Source organism: Xenopus laevis, chromosome 2S, assembly GCF_017654675.1.
Source record: "Xenopus laevis strain J_2021 chromosome 2S, Xenopus_laevis_v10.1, whole genome shotgun sequence".
Classification (NCBI taxonomy): domain Eukaryota; kingdom Metazoa; phylum Chordata; class Amphibia; order Anura; family Pipidae; genus Xenopus; species Xenopus laevis.
The window spans coordinates 141,866,481-141,884,039 of NC_054374.1; the positions used below are offsets into that span (position 1 = coordinate 141,866,481).

A 17,559-nucleotide genomic window follows, 5' to 3' on the forward strand; every position below is an offset into this window, starting at 1 on the left:
TTTAAAAATTACAGCTTGCTATTTGGCTTCGCCATTAAGTGAAAATCAAATCAACATGGCTCTGCATTAGGATCCAATCAATGACCCGGGGGCCAAATTAGCACATGGATTGCCAAATCAGGAAAAGATGTGCTCGAGTAGATCTTTTCATTAGATCTGATCCTTCTTATTGACCCGGCCTGTTCCTTGACCCCCCCCCCCCCGTCCTTTCTGTACTACGTGCAGTTCCCTTCCCTGCCCAGAACTCTCTCCCTGGTCCTCTCACTAAGATTTGGCGGCACCCGAGTAGCGGAGGGCTCCTTCCCAAGGGAAAGGTGGTTGTTAGAGGCAGAAGACTGAGCCGAGACGGGACTTTGGGGATTGTTCTGGGTTTGGGTTACCTATTGTAACAGTCGGCATAGGTAATTCCCTTTTATAATCAGAATTCTGAAGATAATTAGTCTTAAGGTATGTAGCTGGTAATCATTTACATCCCCTGGTTTTAAGTTTTCCCTCATTTTACAGTTGTTTTGTGGTCCCACCTATATATTACGCATACTACATTTCCCAGATTTTACATTTTCCTGGATTTGACAGCATTTTTTTCTGGTCCCCTGAAAAACGTAAAATGGGGGTTCTACTGTATGTCATATTTAATAAAGAAGCACATAACACTCTACATGAAAAAATCCAAATGAAAGGTTTACTGTAAAAAAATACAACTACAAATAACAGCTTACAGTTCTTGATGGTGTATTTATCAAGCTGCGTATTCATTTTGCCCATAATTGTAGCACAACTGCAGTATAAAAAGCAGCAGCCAATTATAAACACTGTGTAGAAAAACTGCGCTCATCCATCACAATTTTTTTTTGCACAGAGTAGCAGTGTAAAAGAAAAGTGTAATAAATATGCTCATTGATGTACAACAATCTCTGTATCTCTAACAATAAATATGTACCGAGTGCTATTCACTGCTGAAATTGATGATGCAGTCATACAGTACATGAGCATTTGGTTATACCTTGCAATGGCCTACATCTGTTTTAATCATGTCTGTAGTGTACCTTCTAATTACAAACCCCCTGATGCAAAACTATTACTTGATTATCAAGGTCGGACCTTTTTAAGTGCTATACCTTTAACAACACACTGCATAGAGTGGCTGTAGGATATTTGCCATCTGGCCCAGGGTGTTCGTTTTGAGAACCGCTATAGTTTATTCATTATTTTCTTTACAATTATGGGGCGTGTGTCCATTTTTCCAGCTGTGATATCCAATCAGGATCAGCATCATCTTCTTCAAAGTCCCTGGAGAAAGTTAAAATAGATCTTGTGAACTTGAAATTAATTAAAATAAATGCAACACATAACAGTATTCACTGTAGGGATGCACCGAATCCACTTTTTTTGGATTCGGCCGAACCCCCGATTCCTTTGTGAATACCGAACCAAATACTAATTTGCATATGGAAATTAAGGGTGGGAAGGGGAAAACATTTTTTTACTTCCTTGTTTTGTGACAAAAAGTCAAGCAATTTCCCTCCTGCCCCTAATTTGCATATGGAAATTCGGTTCGGCCAGGCAGAAGGAATCGGCCTAATCCTGCTTAAAAAGGCCGAATCCCGAACGGAATCCTGGATTCGGTGCATCCCTAATTCATTGTAGTTTATACTAGTAGTTTATACTAGTATTTCTTTGCTCTTACACAATCTTGTTATTGACCTCATGTTTTAAATTTTAATAATAGGTGAGCAAAATATACCACAAATAGTCAGTGGTGGAATACACTTATGAGTTGTAAATAACTACTTTCTAGGACTCATGACACTAAAGTCCTGCATCAGGTTGGGTACCCCCAGAATAACCAAGCAAGTTTCTTAGTCAGCGCCTGTAACCTCCCAATTCTTAGAGAATAACTGCAAAGTGGTCAGGTCTCGGGCAAAACGTCCCAGATTCATTGGCCATGCGGGCATCCGCGGGTAACCCAACAAACATGCAGGCTTGATCCCTCCCACCCACCCTTGTGGTTCTTCCAGTTTTTCAGTTTTTTAGGAAGATTCGGCACCAGAGTGACGTCAATTCAGGCCAATTGTGATGTCACTTCCAGGCACATGTGACGTCACTTCCGGTTTTGCATGTTTCCCGGGTCGTAAGGTTAGTTGGCCTATTGTAAGGTCGGGTAGTGGAAACATGTGGGTCAAATTGAGGGTTTCAAAAAAATGGACCCGCACAAGACTCTACCTGACACAGAAGTGAAGACCAATACAGAGACTTGGAAGAGAAGGATGGTGCAGGAAAAGTCAGGTAAAAGTGTAATAGTAAGACAAGCCGGTGACATTTACTGTTCAAGGTGTTTCTGGGAGTTGTAGTCCTATATATGTCTAATGTGCCTTAAACTTGCCACAACTAAAGACATCCCTGGACAGGATGGGGTTAAACAGAGGGTCAGTATGCATTGCTATTGTTTACTCTACGGAGTCAGACTGGGCCCCATATCTGCTTTTTCTTACTATAGCCAAGGTGGAGTGTTATGATTTCAGCCAACTGTCCCATGACATAAAATACTTACGTGTCCTCATCATCAGATCTCAACTGAAATCTCTCTGTGTCAACAGCAACCTCTGCTTCTATGCTGTCTGTCACATCAGGGGCTTGGGAGTCACTATCAAGGGGGCCTCTGAGACAGTCTCCGGGGGCTTCTGTTGGATGAGGTAGAATTAAATTCACTTAGACTATCACAGCTGCCCGAATCTTTGGCAATTCATAGACTGAGCCCAAGGGAAATAACGTTCACTTACTTGCTTTGTATATTGTGTACGTTTCAAAGGCCGAGCTCAAGTCGGCATTCTGTAGAATATTAATTAGTGTCTCGGGAAACTCTTTTTTCCATTTCTTTCTTTGATCATTCACATCATAATTACTGGGACAGTCTGAAGAACCAAGAAGCATTGCAATGAACCACGAATGATTGATATACAGCTTATACATATAAGAAAGCGGATGATGCAAAATATTTTATAGTATGGCAAGTAGATTGTAACATATATTGTAGCAATGATTTCACGGTTCAAATGTAATATATCAGCATGAACCTGTATTAAGCCTGATTATTTGCCTTCCCCTTTATTCTTTCATGCATATTACATATTACGGGCTACTCCAGTGTATCCATGGTGATTTTTGACTTCCTTATACTGGACCATCTATCTGGCCAATATTTAGCACATCCCACACAACAGCAGTCTGGAGTACTACTTACCTCCACTATTCTACCAGGGTGCACAATAAATATATTACCCACTCTCTTCTAATAATACTTTTTCTTGCTTTAAAGGAAAACTATACCCCCAAAATGAATACTTGAGCAACAATAGTGTATATCAAATTTAGTGGAATATTAAAGAATCTTGTCATACCGATATATATTTAAGTAAATATTGCCCTTTTACATCTTTTGCCTTGAACTACCATTTCATGATGATCTGTGTGCTGCCTCAGAGATCACCTGACCAGAAATACTGCAGCTCTAACTGTAACAGGAAGAAGTGTGGAAGCAAAAGACAGAACTCTGTCTGTTAATTGGCTCATGTGACCTAACATGTATGGTTTGTTGGTATGTTTGTGTGCACCGTGATTCATACGATCCCAGGGGGCTGTCCTTATTTTTTAAAATGGTATAGTTTTCCTTTAAGCAATATATCTTTATAGAGACCTATATTGTTTGAGGGGTATAGTTTTCTTTCAATGTAGTGGTAATGGATACAACATCGTATTGCCAATTCTGACATTGCTTTTTGCCAACCTTGCTCCAGTGAAAGCCCCAGCCTCACTCCATGCAATAATCAGCAACACATCTTGTGCATATTAATTTTGTTAAAGGACATCTCTCTCATTTTTATTGGGTCATTCTGTTTTTGTTAACTCACCCGAACTCTTTCCAGCTGCTATGCTTGAGGTTAGGATAGAGGCATTCCCTAGCTTATTAAGCACAGTGTCCGAGGGCTCCTTCTTCCACTGCTTTCTCTGTAACTCCAGGGAGTTGGGATCAGTTTCTGCATGTAGGATACATTCATCTTTTTTGATTAAAACCAAAGCACCAATAACTTGTTTGTAAATTAAATGTCATGAACTAACTGATTTCATTAATTCACAATTAATAGTCAGATCATACTGAACAAATACAGAGCAGAGGTCATCCTGTGTGTGCTACAGATCTAATGCTGGCCTACAGGCTGGTGAACCCCTTCTAACATTACTGATAGGGTCCCATAGGTAGTCCAGCCCCAGTTTTGTAACTGCTATATTAGGTGTTTTATGCTTAACTTTTAAAGCATTGGACAGGCATGGGGTCTGTTATATGGCAATCCAATATCCAGAAAGCTCCAAATAATGGCATAATATTTTTATCCTACTCCAGCAAAATAGGATTATCCTTTAGTTTAGGATACCTAAACAGTGAAACACGACGGTGGCTGTCTACTCACATAGAGTAGAGGTAATACAAACAGGGGATGTAACAGCCTCCAGCCCTTAATACTTAACCTCCACAGTTGCTACTCTGTAACCTTAGGGTCATTTTATTACATATCCCTTGGAATATTCAGCTTTCTGCCCACTCACCTGAACTGTTTCCAGCTGTTATACTTGCAGTGAGTATAGAAGCATTTTCTAACTTATTTAGGACAGTGTGTGATGGCTCCTTTGTCCATTGCTTCCTTTCTAATCCTGGAGAACTGGGATCTGTTTCTGCAAGTTTGAATACAGAAGTATTTTTTGATTACAACAAAGAACACTTTATCTTACTACATGATTACTGTTAACTACAGGCCCGGATTTATGTTGAGGTCACAAAGGCCTGGGCCTAGGACGGCAAAATATTGACATGCTGCCCTGCTGTTTTCTGAGGAGCACTGGGAATGTGCAGCTCCTCAAAAAAAAGCATGCGTTTGCACGGGGGGATGGCTGTGCAGGTTGGGCGCTAGGACCGTGCGCTCTCGGGCGCTTCTTTAGGCAATCAGGCCCTGGTTAACTAACTATGGTTAATAGACTTTATGCTCACATTATGAGGCACAACAGCAATGATATAAATAAGTGCTGCTATAATCAAGTAAACATATTAAAAATAAAAAATGTTATTGCCAATGTCCATGAATGTAATAAGAAGCGTTTTAAATGTTTGAAAGCGGTTGAATCGATTTAGCAGCTTTCTATATTCCTTACCATATCTGGATTCAAAGGCTTGTGGAGTGAGCATATGTGGAGCAACCGCATTTTCAGTACTGTGGTATTGTGGAGACTGGTCAATAGAAATCTTTAAAAATAAGAAAAAACAAGCCATGAATAATCGGCAGCAGTTCCCATTGCCATTGAATTGGGAGGGGTAGTTATCTCTAGCATTGGTCTCTTGTTGCTAGCAAGAAAGCATCTTGGTGAAAAAAAAAGTAAAAATCGCCCAGTGGGGAATTACCCTAAACTGCACTCCCCTTTGATGAGTGTTGGACGTGCACAAGCCCAGACTGCCAATTTATGGATTCTGGCAAATGCCAGAGGGACTGCTGTAAGATGCCATTGACAATCACTACTTATTCGGGCTGCTTAGGCCTCTGTGTACTTGAAATGCCAGGGCCTAGTTTTAATCTCAGTTCAGACCTGGGAGTACAGAGGAGACATATGTAAAGGCCTATATACCACGCAACATGCTCTATACAACTTTCCAATCATCAAATTTCACTAGGTCATACAGGGCCGCCATTAGAAATCATGGGGCTCCATACAACAACATTTTCGGGGCCACCCCAGATCCCACCCACTACACACAGTTTAAAGTCCACACAGACATCAGTGCTAGAAAAAGGTAACCCCCCCCACACACACACACACGTTATAAAAAGCTATTGATGGTCAGGGCCCCCTTATAAGTTAAAAAAAAACTATGGTGCCAGGCTCCCTTAAAAGTTTTTTTTAAAACAATCGGTGGTTAGGTTAAAAAAACATCGGCGCCAGGGCCCTTGCAAGTTAAAAAGAAAATTGGGGCCCCAAAGAATACTTTTTTAAAAAAAAACATTGGTGGCAGGGGCCTATAGAATATTAAAATAATACATTGGTGGCCAGGGTTTTAAAAACAAAACAAAAAAACACAAATTGGTGTTCAGTAGAATTGAACTCATGGCTTCAGGACTTCAACTTCGCCTCTTTTCATGACTTTGGGTCTTTTCGCTGCTTAAGAACTTCAATTTTGGCTGTTTTCGTGGCTTAGGGACTTTTCGCCACTTCGGGACTTCGGATGTTCCGGTTTTTGGCACTTCCGCATTTCGGCCGTTGTCAAGGGGGATCCCGACTCTTTCGAAAGTGCAGCACTGCCAGGCCCCCTTCAGGCCTGGGCCTGGGACACTTGCACCCCCTGCGCCCCCCTGATGGCAGCCCTGAGGTCATAACAGCATTTAAAGGGATATATCATTTGGATATTTCTTATTTATATAAATAATTGGTTCCAGTAAAGTTTCCCACCATTACAGAGACACTATCTATACACACACAGATCAGCACATTCTAACATAGATCTATTCTTTGTATTATCACTTTTTTACCTTTGTAGATGAGGCTGTTCTGATCAGCTTAGACAGAGATGATCTGGAAAGAATCGTGGAGGCAGAAGGACGGCTACGGGGGGTTTTCCGGAACATCTGGGTGATGAGACTGCGTAATTCATAGGAATATTGCATTGGTAGAGGTTTGTAGGATCCTTGGCAAATCTTGAGAATTAGATTTTTCCAGCTGCCTGCCTGGAACTTTAGTAAACAAAAAAGTTCTTTAAAAAAATGAATGCCGTGAAAGTTATTAAAAGAAACAAATACAAAAAGTAAGAACGAAAATAGTCTCTGAATAAAATCAGAAAACCATTTTTGTCTACTAATGAAAAAGTTGTACGACAATGAACATTTTGATGTCTGAGAACCTCTAAAACTATGAATGAAAGGCTGATTTTTGCAAGAAAAGAAAGGGAACTTCTATTGATTTCTACATGATTTTTACTTGTCGTACGTTTGGATTCATAGTTTTCACACTTGATAAATAATGAAAAAATCATGGATTAAAGGGGAATTAAACCCTTCTGGATAGGGATGCATGGAATTCACTATTTTGGATTCGGCCGAACCCCCGAATCCGTTCAAATTAGGGGTGGGAAGGGGAAACCATTTTTTACTTCCTTGTTTTCTGACAGGATTTCCATCCTGACCCTAATTTGCATATGCAAATTAGGATTCGGTTCAGCTGGGCAGAAGGATTCAGCTGAATTCGAATCCTGCTGAAAAAGGCGGAATCCCGAACCGAATCCTGGATTCTTGCATCCCTACTTGGATTTGCATAGTACTGACATAGCAAGCTACATACAATTACATTTGACTCTTCCTCACCCTGAACAACTCTCCCCTCCATTTGCTTGCTCACAGTGTCAACACTGACATGCGCAATATATTCTGATAAGAAGCAGGCGTATGCACATTAATCCTCCTCCTAAAGTCCAGGGCCCCCTCCGACCCCCGAGCGCGCATCCTTGAAGGCGCTCCTGAATGACTAGGCACCTAAAAAAAAGTATTTTTTTTGTCTAATCTGATCCGCAGAGGGGACTGGCCCGGGGGCCCATTAAGGGGCGGTCCATGACATAAAGGGAGCGGAGTCATGCACCGTGACACAAAAGGGGGCGGAGAAACATGCGCGATGGACAGAAACCTAAAAAAAAAGTTAAGTACTGATCGAATTGGGGGCAGGCCAAGGGCTTTTTCTTAAGGGTATTACAAGTTACCGGCAACTACAATGCTGGTAAATTTGTAATACCGGCCCCGGCCTTGGCAGGTGTTTTACCAGCCGGGTGGCAACCGTAGCAGTGGCAAACTGTACTTTATGCGGAAACGAACATTCTATGTAAACTTATTTTCTTTTTCCCATAATTGAGCAGAAACATACTTACAGGATGTTTCAAAGTGCATAACTCATATAAGACACACCCCAAGGACCAGATGTCACTAGAAAAAAAAAAACAAGGAAAGATATTATAAGTATTTAAACAAAAGGGTTTTTTAATGGTAACTTCTATGGTTCCTGAAACCAGTGGCACAAGTACACAGTATGGGCTATGGCACACAGTGGGGCTCATTTATCAACACTGGGCAAATTTGCCCATGGGCAGTTACCTATTGCAACCAATCAGTGATTAGCTTTTTAAAGCCAGCTGCAGGTAGAACAATGAATGCAGCAGTTTGATTGGTTGCCATGGGTTACTGCCCACGGGCAAATTTGCCCATTGTTGATAAATGACCCTCAGTGAGTCCAGTGATGGTGGAAAGCAGCAGCAAACAAAATGCCCCTGTCTGCTTGTCTCCTAGTCACCGATCAAATAAGTCTGGTTAAGACCTGCACATGGGTAGCAAATTCAGCCCCATATCCACCAAACAAGCAGATCTGGCAGTGTATGACCACTGTAGAGGTCACCAGGGTTGGATCCTTGACGGGAGGTATATTTCCCCATTATTTGGGCTATGGTCCCTTTAAGCAGCATGTATTCCACCCAGGTACACACCTGATTTTGACTCTGCATAAAGAGGAGTCACAGGTGCAATTGGGGTGGAGAGAATGGTGCCTGGAGCCTGTGAGCTGCAAGTCTTTGTACAGGCTAAGGGAAAGGACTGAACCATATATCCTTGTGTGCAAAGGACTAAAGTCTGCTAATATTGGACATTTGCTGGGTTTGTTGTTTGGTCTCAAGTGGACTGACCAGGCCTGCTTTGGACATTGTAAACCCAAAGGACTTTCACAAGCTGAAGTAAGCTGTTTATTATATGTTAATTTTACTTTCTGCTGAGGAAAATCTACTTTGAGTTTAAGTTTCAAAATAAATTGACTTTCTCTAAGAAACTGTCTACTGCGTGCTGGCTGCGATTCCCCCTCAATATTACACCACCTTAAAGTGGTTGCTCACCTTTAAATTATATTTTAGTTTGATGTAGAGCAGGGATCTCCAATCTTTTTTTATCCATGAGCCACATTTAAATGTAAAAAAATTGGAGAGCAACATCGTCATGCAAATAATGTGCGATGTGATCGGCCCGCTGTAGACTGGCAGCCTTAAGGAGGCTCTGTTTGGCAGAACACATGGTTCTTATGCGGCTAAATTTTGCCTTCAAGCCACAAATTCAAAAATAAGCACCAGCTTGGAGGCCACTGGGAGCAACATCCAAGGGGTCGGAGAGCTACATGTTCCTCATGAGCTACTGGTTGGGAATCACTGATGTAGAGAGTGATATTCTGAGACAATTTGCAATTGGGTTTCATTGTTTATTATTTGTGGTTTTTGAGTTATTTAGCTTTTTTCTTCAGCAGTTCTCTAGTTTGCAGTTTCAGAAATGTGGTTGCTAGGGTCCACATTACCCTAGAAACAATGCATTGATTAAGAGACTGGAATATAAATAGGAGAAGGCCTGAATAGAAAGATGAGCAATAGAAAGTAGCAATAACAATAGATTTGTAGCCTTACGAAGCATCTTTTTTTCAAGATAGGGTCAAAGAACCTTATTCAAAAGTTGGAAAGAATCAGGAGGCAAATAATTTAAAAACTATAAAAAAGAAAAAAATGAAAGCCAACTGAAAAAAAAGTTCCTAGAATTAGGCGTTCTATAACATACTAAAAATGAACTTAAGGTGAACCACCCCTTTAGGGCAGGGGCACACGGGCAGATTCGGGGAGATTTAGTCGCCTGGCGACTAATCGCCTCTTCTTTGGGGCAACAATCTCCCCGAACTGCCTTCCCCCTTCTAAAATGAAAAATTGCCTGCGGCAATGCACTCACGGTGCTTCGATTTCCAAAGTCGCCCGAAGTTACCTCGAGGCAACTTTGGAAATTGAAGCGCCACGAGTGCCATTGCGCTGGCGTTTTCTCATTATAGCAGGGGGAAGGCAGTTTCGGGAAGATTGTTGCCCCGAAGAAGAGGCGATTAGTCGCCAGGCGACTGAATCTCCCCGAATCTGCCCGTGTGCCCCTGCCCTTAAGCTAAGGTTGGTACAAGCAAGATCTACATAAAGCCTAATCACCACATTTGAACTATTATTCCCAGGTTCTAGTGAAAGTTCCTAAGGTGCTAGAAGTTGAATATCAATGACGCAGCCTGAAACAGTGCATGGTGTGATAATAATGTGTTTGTCAATGACCCATTACCTTTTGTTGTTATATGGCATGTTCTCCCAGATTTCTGGAGGCACATAATAAGGGGTCCCAACATATGTGCAAGCGTAAGCCCCTGGACTGCAGAAAAAATTTAATAAACACATATAATACACAAAAGCCATGAATATCTTGAAAATTATATCCTTATCCTTATAAACGGTGACCGGCCTGGGAATCTTCCAACGAGCACCACGGAACGATCTTCTTCCAGCTTCTTCTTTCTTCAAATTTCTTGAGGCAGACGCATGCGCAGTAGAATTAAATAGCCGTCTTTTTTGTTAAAGTTCGGCTTTTCGCTCTACTGTGCATGCGCACCCACAAAAAAAAAAAAGGAATAAACCAGAAGACAATCGCTCTGTGGTGCTCGCTGGAAGAATCCCAGTACAGGGCAATTTTCTCCTGATAGAAGCACCGGCCTGGGGTTTCAGGTAAGTAACTGCAATCACTTGGGGTGCCTAACTTTTGTCCTTTAAAGGAGAACCAAACCCTAAAAATGCCATGTTTTATATACAGTAGTGAACTTATTGCACCAGCCTAAAGTTTCAGCTTGTCAATAGCAGCAATGATCCAGGACTTCAAACTTGTCACAGGGGGTCACCATCTTGGAAAGTGTCTGTGACTGAGCAGCTGTTGAGAAGCTAAGCTTAAGGGTTGTCGTACATTATCCAGCAGAAAATGAGGTTGGCCTGTAATATAAACTGATGCTACAGAGCTGATTATTAAATTCTGATGCTAATTGCACTGGTTTCTGGGCTGCCATGTAGTAATTATCTGTATTAATTACTAATCAGCCTCATACTGTGACATTTATATTCTATGTGTACTGTATATTTTGAGTCCCTAAGCTCAGTAAGTGACAGCAGCACAGAGCATGTGCAGTGAATAAGCAGAAAAGAAAGTGGGGAGCTACTGGGGCATCTTCAGAGGCACAAATCTTTACTGCTAAAGGGCTGTGGTTGCCTTGGGCTGGTACAGAAGCACAAAACATAATGTACAACATTTCTAGCCTACATCTTTAGTTGAACTTTCCTTGTCCTGTAAAGGAATTAGGCTTAAAACACTGTACTTTGTTCACGATATATCAGTGCAAAATTGGTTTAACTCTTCTAAATTCTAACATTTATCTTGCACTTCTTTAAATACCTGGTACCTGGTAAGAATCCGTGCAGATCCAAAGTCCCCCAGCTTTATGTTACAGTTCTGGGTAAGGAAAATATTCTGTCGGGATAAAACAACAAGCAGAGAAAGATATAATAGTAAGAATGATGATTAAATCTGCCAAGGTAACGGAGCAATGCTTTAGAACTGTGAAATATACCTGTTGCAGGGTTGTAATCAAATAAGTGTTGGTCTGAATTATGGATTTATGTTATTATTAACATATTCTACTTAAGTGCCTTAAAAAGGCACTTAAAGGAACAATAACTTCAAAAAATTAAAGTGTTTTAAAGTCATGAAAATATCATGTAATGTTGTCCTGCACTAGTAAAACTGATGTATTTGCTTCAGAAACACTACTATAGTCTATATAAACAAGCTGCTGTGTAGCAATGGTGGAAATTGAAAAACACTATATGGCACAGGTTAAATAGTGGATAACAGACAACACCATAATGTTCTACAGAGCTTTTCTGCTGTGTAACCTGAGTCTTTTCTCCTTTCAATGGCTGCCCCCATTGCTACACAGCAGCTTATTTATATAAACAATAGTAGTGTTTCTGAAGCAAACACAGCAGTTTTACCAGTGCAGGGCAACACTGCATTATATTTTTATTACTTTAAAAAACTTATTTTTTGATGTTACTGTTTCTTTAAGTAGAATAACTCTAAACATCTGGTAGTTGTATCTAACCTTGGACTTGATGTCTCTGTGCAAAACCCGCTTCTCATGAATATGCTGCACTGCCAGGCAAATTTGTACAAACCACTGTAGTATCTGTAAAGAAAAATAGAAATATATTAAACACATAAGCAGTGCTTGTGGTGGTGCCTGACTAGACACTATTCTTCTGAAAACATATTTATGCATGTTAAAAAATGCCGTGTTATTTCTTTAACGCATTATATATTTCCTTTTGGTTTTGTAAGGCTTTTTTTCCCCAAGTTTTAAATGTGTATGCATACCATCAACTAAGTTAGTCATCCTTTAACATTAGCTGCAGAGACATATGGGTAACTAGCCAACTCACATTTAATAACAGTTGACACCTACTGTCTGTTCAGTAAATAGTCTTCCTCTTTGAAGTTTGATTTTCTGCAATAAGTCACCTCCTTGGCAATATTCCATTACGATATAAAGTCATCTCCTGGCATTAGGATATAACAAGTTAACTGTTTATCTAAAAATGTAGTATATAGTGAATAAAGTACCCCCTCTTGTAAAATATAAGGATATTATAAGTTACCGAGGAGTTTCATGACCATATAAAAACACGAGGCCGAAGGCCGAGTGTTTTTATACAGGTCATGGAACTCCGAGGTAACTTCTAATATCCTCATATTTTACAACTGGGGGTACTTTATTTATTATAATAAACAAATTTCAGTGAGTCATGTGACAGAAATGACATCAGAACTCACCGTTTATAACTGATGACATCAGAACTCACCGTTTATAAGGATATAATTTACAGGATATTCATGGCTTTTGTGTATTATATGTACATACAGTATGTAAGGTATGGTAGTTAAGCAAATTATTTATATTTTATTTATTTCTCCTACAGGTATCAAAGCAATCAAGGCAGCCATCATGGGCACACTTAGGGGCATATTTATTTATGATGCGTAAAGAAGATAGGGATAATACACCACACATTGCCAGGCTTCGCCATGTGAAAAGCAGTGTAAAAAAACAGCGTATATTTTTTACGCATAATTTTACGAATAACTTCCGACATTGCTACACTCACCTTAATACATTTGCCATTTATTTTACACAGCTTTTTACACCGTTTTTTGTTTTACACAGCATTATAGTATGCTGGGACACCAGGAAATTAAAAGGCATTCAAAAACAGGGTTTCCCTAATATACCTGCTATCTCACAGCCACAGTCCATTCCCAGAGACTATTATCCACTGTTACTATAGGCACCATCTCTCCCTACTATACCTGCTATCCCACAGCCACACTCCCTTCCCAGAGACTATTATCCCACTGTTACTATAGGCACCATCTCTCCCTACTATACCTGCTATCCCACAGCCGCACTCCCTTCCCAGAGACTATTATCCCCACTGTTACTATAGGCAACATCTTCCCCTACTATACCTGCTATCCCACAGCCACACTCCCTTCCCAGAGACTATTATCCCCACTGTTACTATAGGCACCATCTATCCCTACTATAACTGCTATCCCACAGCCACACTCCCTTCCCAGAGGCAATTATCCCACTGCTACTCTAGGCACCATCTCTCCCTACTATACCTGCTATCCCACAGCCACACTCCCTTAACAGAGACTATTATCCCACTGTTACTATAGGCACCATCTCTCCCTACTATACCTGCTATCCCACAGCCACAGTTACTTCCCAGAGACTATTATCCCCACTGTTACTATAGGCACCATCTTCCCCTACTATACTTGCTATCCCACAGTCACACTCCCTTCCCAGAGACTATTATCCCCACTGTTACTATAGGCACCATCTTCCCCTACTATACCTGCTATCCCACAGCCACACTCCCTTCCCAGAGACTATTATCCCCACTGTTACTATAGGCACCATCTCTCCCTACTATACCTGCTATCCCACAGCCACAGTCCCTTCCCAGAGACAATTATCCCACTGTTACTATAGGCACCATCTCTCACTACTATAACTTCTAACCCACAGCCACTGTAACTTTCTGAACACCACTACCACACTGATGTTCTAGACACCATCTCTCACTACTATATCGTTTTCCTGAACAGACGGGGTTATATATATTTAAGCATAGTAGGTTTACCTTCAAATGATTCCCGGAATGTGACAATGTTCGGATGCTTCATTTTGGACAACAGGACTGCTTCTTTCCTGGAATCTTCCACTGCATGTGATGACTAAAAAGAGCAAAAGACTTATCATTTGAAAGGACTGGAAGGTATTTGAATAAAATACTACCAGTATTTGGTCTGTTCATGTGCAGTCATTAAATGTTAAATGAAATGTTTGTTCTAACCTTGGGAAGTCTTATTTCTTTCATGACATATTTTTGGTCACTGTTTACATGACAGACTAAAAGAGCTCTGCCAAACGACCCCTCTCCGACGACTCTCAAAATGTTGTACTGCTCCATGCTGTCTGCTGAGAAAAGACATAACACTTACATTCTTGTAGTTTAAAGAATGGCTGAAATGTTCTTGCACATTTGTACTTATTACCAAGAAATACAGGTATGGGATCTGTTATCTGGAAACTCATTATCCAGAAAGTGCCGAATTACAGAAAGTCAGTCTCCCATAGACTCCATTTAAATCAAATAATGTACTGTATATATCCCTTTAATGTATATATAGATTTGTTCAGGTTGGGTATGTGCTGAAAAAAACATTGGTTTATTCCCTCTTATTGCATGCCCAAGTGGTTTTTCATTATTTTGCTGGTGTCAGTGTATCAGAAACCCAAGCATAATAAAAGTGCAAATTGACAGCTCTTAGCGGTGCTTCACCTTTAAGTTAACTTTTAGTATGTTATAGAAAGGCTTATTCTAAGCAACTTTCAATTGGTCTTCATTATTTATTTATTTTTTATTTTTTTATAGTTTTTAAATGATTTGCTTTCTTTCAGCTTTCAAATGGTTGTCAGATGACTGACCCCTTCTAAAAAAAACAAATGCTCTATAAGGCTACCCGATTGATTGTTATTGCAACATTGTATTACTCATCTTTCTAGTCGGGACCCTCTCCTATTCATATTCCAGTCTCTTAGTCAAATCAGTCCATGGTTGCTAGGGTAATTTGGAACCTAGCAACCAGACTGCTGAAACTGCAAACTGGAGAGCTGCTGAATAAAAAGCTAAACAACTCGAAGATCACAAATAATAATAGAAAATGAAAACCAATTGCAAATAGTCTCAGAATATCACACTCTACATTATACTAAAAGTTAATTAAATGTGAAAAAACCCTTCAAGGAGGGATGGGGATGGGGTGGTCCCTGCAACACCATGATTTCCTTTCAATCTGGTGTCACTGTAATAAAATACACCTACATTTCTGTAAGTTCAGGCAGTGTTTAGACATCGTTTTCTACATAAGCCCAACTGAATAAGATCATGTTAAAAAGGGGGGCAGATTTTATAATTCTTGAATTATTTGCCTTCTGCGTCTCTCTCCTAGATCACTGACAAAGGCAGAAAAATAACTCCATGAGGCTACAATTCTATTGTTATTGTTAGCTTTAATTAGGGATGCACCGAATCCAGAATTCGGTTCGGGATTCGGCCTTTTTCAGCAGGATTCGAATTCGGCCGAATCCTTGTGCATGGCCGAACCGAATCTGAATCCTAATTTGCATATGTAAATTAGGTGTGGGAAGGGAAATCAAGTGACTTTTTGTCACGAAACAAATTAGTAAAAAACATTTTCCCCACCCTCCCATAATTTGCATATGCGAATTAGGATTCGGTTCGGTATTGGGCCGAATCTTTCCTGAAGGATTCGGGGGATTCGGCCGAATCCCAAAAAGTGGATTCGGTGCATCCCTACCTTTAATTACATCTTTCTCTTTAGCCTCCAGATTCTCGTTCAAACCACAGCCTGGTCACTAGAGTGAATTGGACCCTTGCAAGAAGATAGGAGCGTACATTCTAAATGGAAGACCCAATGAATAAAAAGCTAAATACAATGAAAACTATAAAAAAAGAACATGAAACCAGCTGCCAGTTGTCTCAGAACATCAGTATATCTACATCATACGAAGGCCAACTATTTATTTAAAGGGAACACTGCTTTTAAAATGAACGTTGACTGGTTGCTAGGGTCTGTAATCCTAGCAACCAAATACAAACTAAAGGAAGCTCGAAGGAGAACTGGCTTCAGACGGAATCAGATTGGTTTTTATCTTATTTGCAGACTTAAAGCCAGTAAAGATGAATATGGCAGTGCTGTGCAGCGAGGCACTGTCACTTCTTTTGTATTTGTTGTCCATTGCCCATAGAATGAGAGATATTCCAAGTGAAAGCACGAGTAAATCAATAGCAATGTTACCTGCTCTCTTACCGGATAAAATAAGACTGGGTGCAGCAGTACTGGGGATGCAGAGTCCATACAGGCACTCAGGCTCCGCCCGCTGCTTCCTGGGAGATAAATGTGTCACGGCTCACTTCCGTGTTTGGAGGAGCGCTCCTCCTCCTCCTCTTCATGGTCCTAGAGGCAGTTCTACACTTCTGGCAGATTTATGGAATGCTGGGATTGCTCCTTTGCCTGTTATAGTTAAGAAACCGACAGGCATCTATAAGGATTCCTTGTGCGTGTAATTAAAGGTGTTTAATAACCTCACTGTGTGGAAGTATTCTTCTACAGACGCATACTCTAAAGCTGAATATGGTTAAGGGAACCTGTCATGGGAAAACATGTTTTTTTCAAAACACATAGTGCTGCTCCAGCAGAATTCTGCACTGAAATCCTTTTTTGAAAAGCGCTAACAGATGGTTTTTATATTCAATTTTGAAATCTGACATGGGGCTAGACATATTGTCAGTTTCCCAGCTGTCCCCAGTCATGTGACTTGTGCTCTGATAAACTTCAATCACACTTTACTGTAAGTTGGAGTGATATCGCCCCACCCCCCCAGCAGCCTAACAACAGAACAACGGGAAGGTAACCAGATAGCAGCTCCCTAACACAAGATAACAGCTGCCTGGTAGATCTAAAAACAACACTCAATAGTAAAAGCCCATGTTCTACTGAGACTGATTCAGTTACATTAAGTAGGAGAAATAACAGCCTGCCAGAAAGTAATTCCATCCTAAAGTGCTGGCACAAGTCACATGACTGGGGCAGCTGGGAAACTGAAAAAATGTCTAGGTCCATGTCAGATCTAAAAATTTTACATAAAAAAATCTGTTTGCTCTTTTGAAAAATGGATTTCAGCGCAGAAGTCTGCTGGAGCAGCACTATTAACTGATGTGTTTTGAAAAAAACATGTTTTCCCCATGACAGTATCCCTTTAAAAAAATCCGTATTTTCACCTTAGACCCCCCCAACCAACCTTCCTGGTTTTTCCCCATAATTTACATAACACACAGTTAACATGACGGATAGTTCCAATAGCAAACAGTAGAGGGAATATAGGATACCTATTAGCAATGTAAATGAGACAAAAGTGTACGTGAAAGACTATGGGGGTTATTTATTAAGCTCT

At 40.5% G+C, this 17,559-nt stretch overlaps 1 protein-coding gene across 3 annotated transcripts; it reads right to left on the reverse strand.

Moving 5' to 3' along the window:
- Positions 1 to 658: 658 nt before the first annotated feature.
- Positions 659 to 16,545, reverse strand: nek3.S (NIMA-related kinase 3 S homeolog). 3 transcript variants are annotated; one of them, NM_001091706.1, is given in 16 exon segments: positions 661 to 1,290; positions 2,552 to 2,681; positions 2,781 to 2,912; positions 3,909 to 4,034; positions 4,603 to 4,728; positions 5,203 to 5,293; positions 6,570 to 6,770; positions 7,952 to 8,006; positions 10,194 to 10,280; positions 11,353 to 11,420; positions 12,055 to 12,138; positions 12,415 to 12,501; positions 12,504 to 12,508; positions 14,162 to 14,255; positions 14,375 to 14,496; positions 16,416 to 16,545. In NM_001091706.1, coding segments are annotated over 15 exon segments (1,473 nt in total). In that variant the 5' UTR covers positions 14,492 to 14,496; positions 16,416 to 16,545; the 3' UTR covers positions 661 to 1,220.
- Positions 16,546 to 17,559: the final 1,014 nt, after the last annotated feature.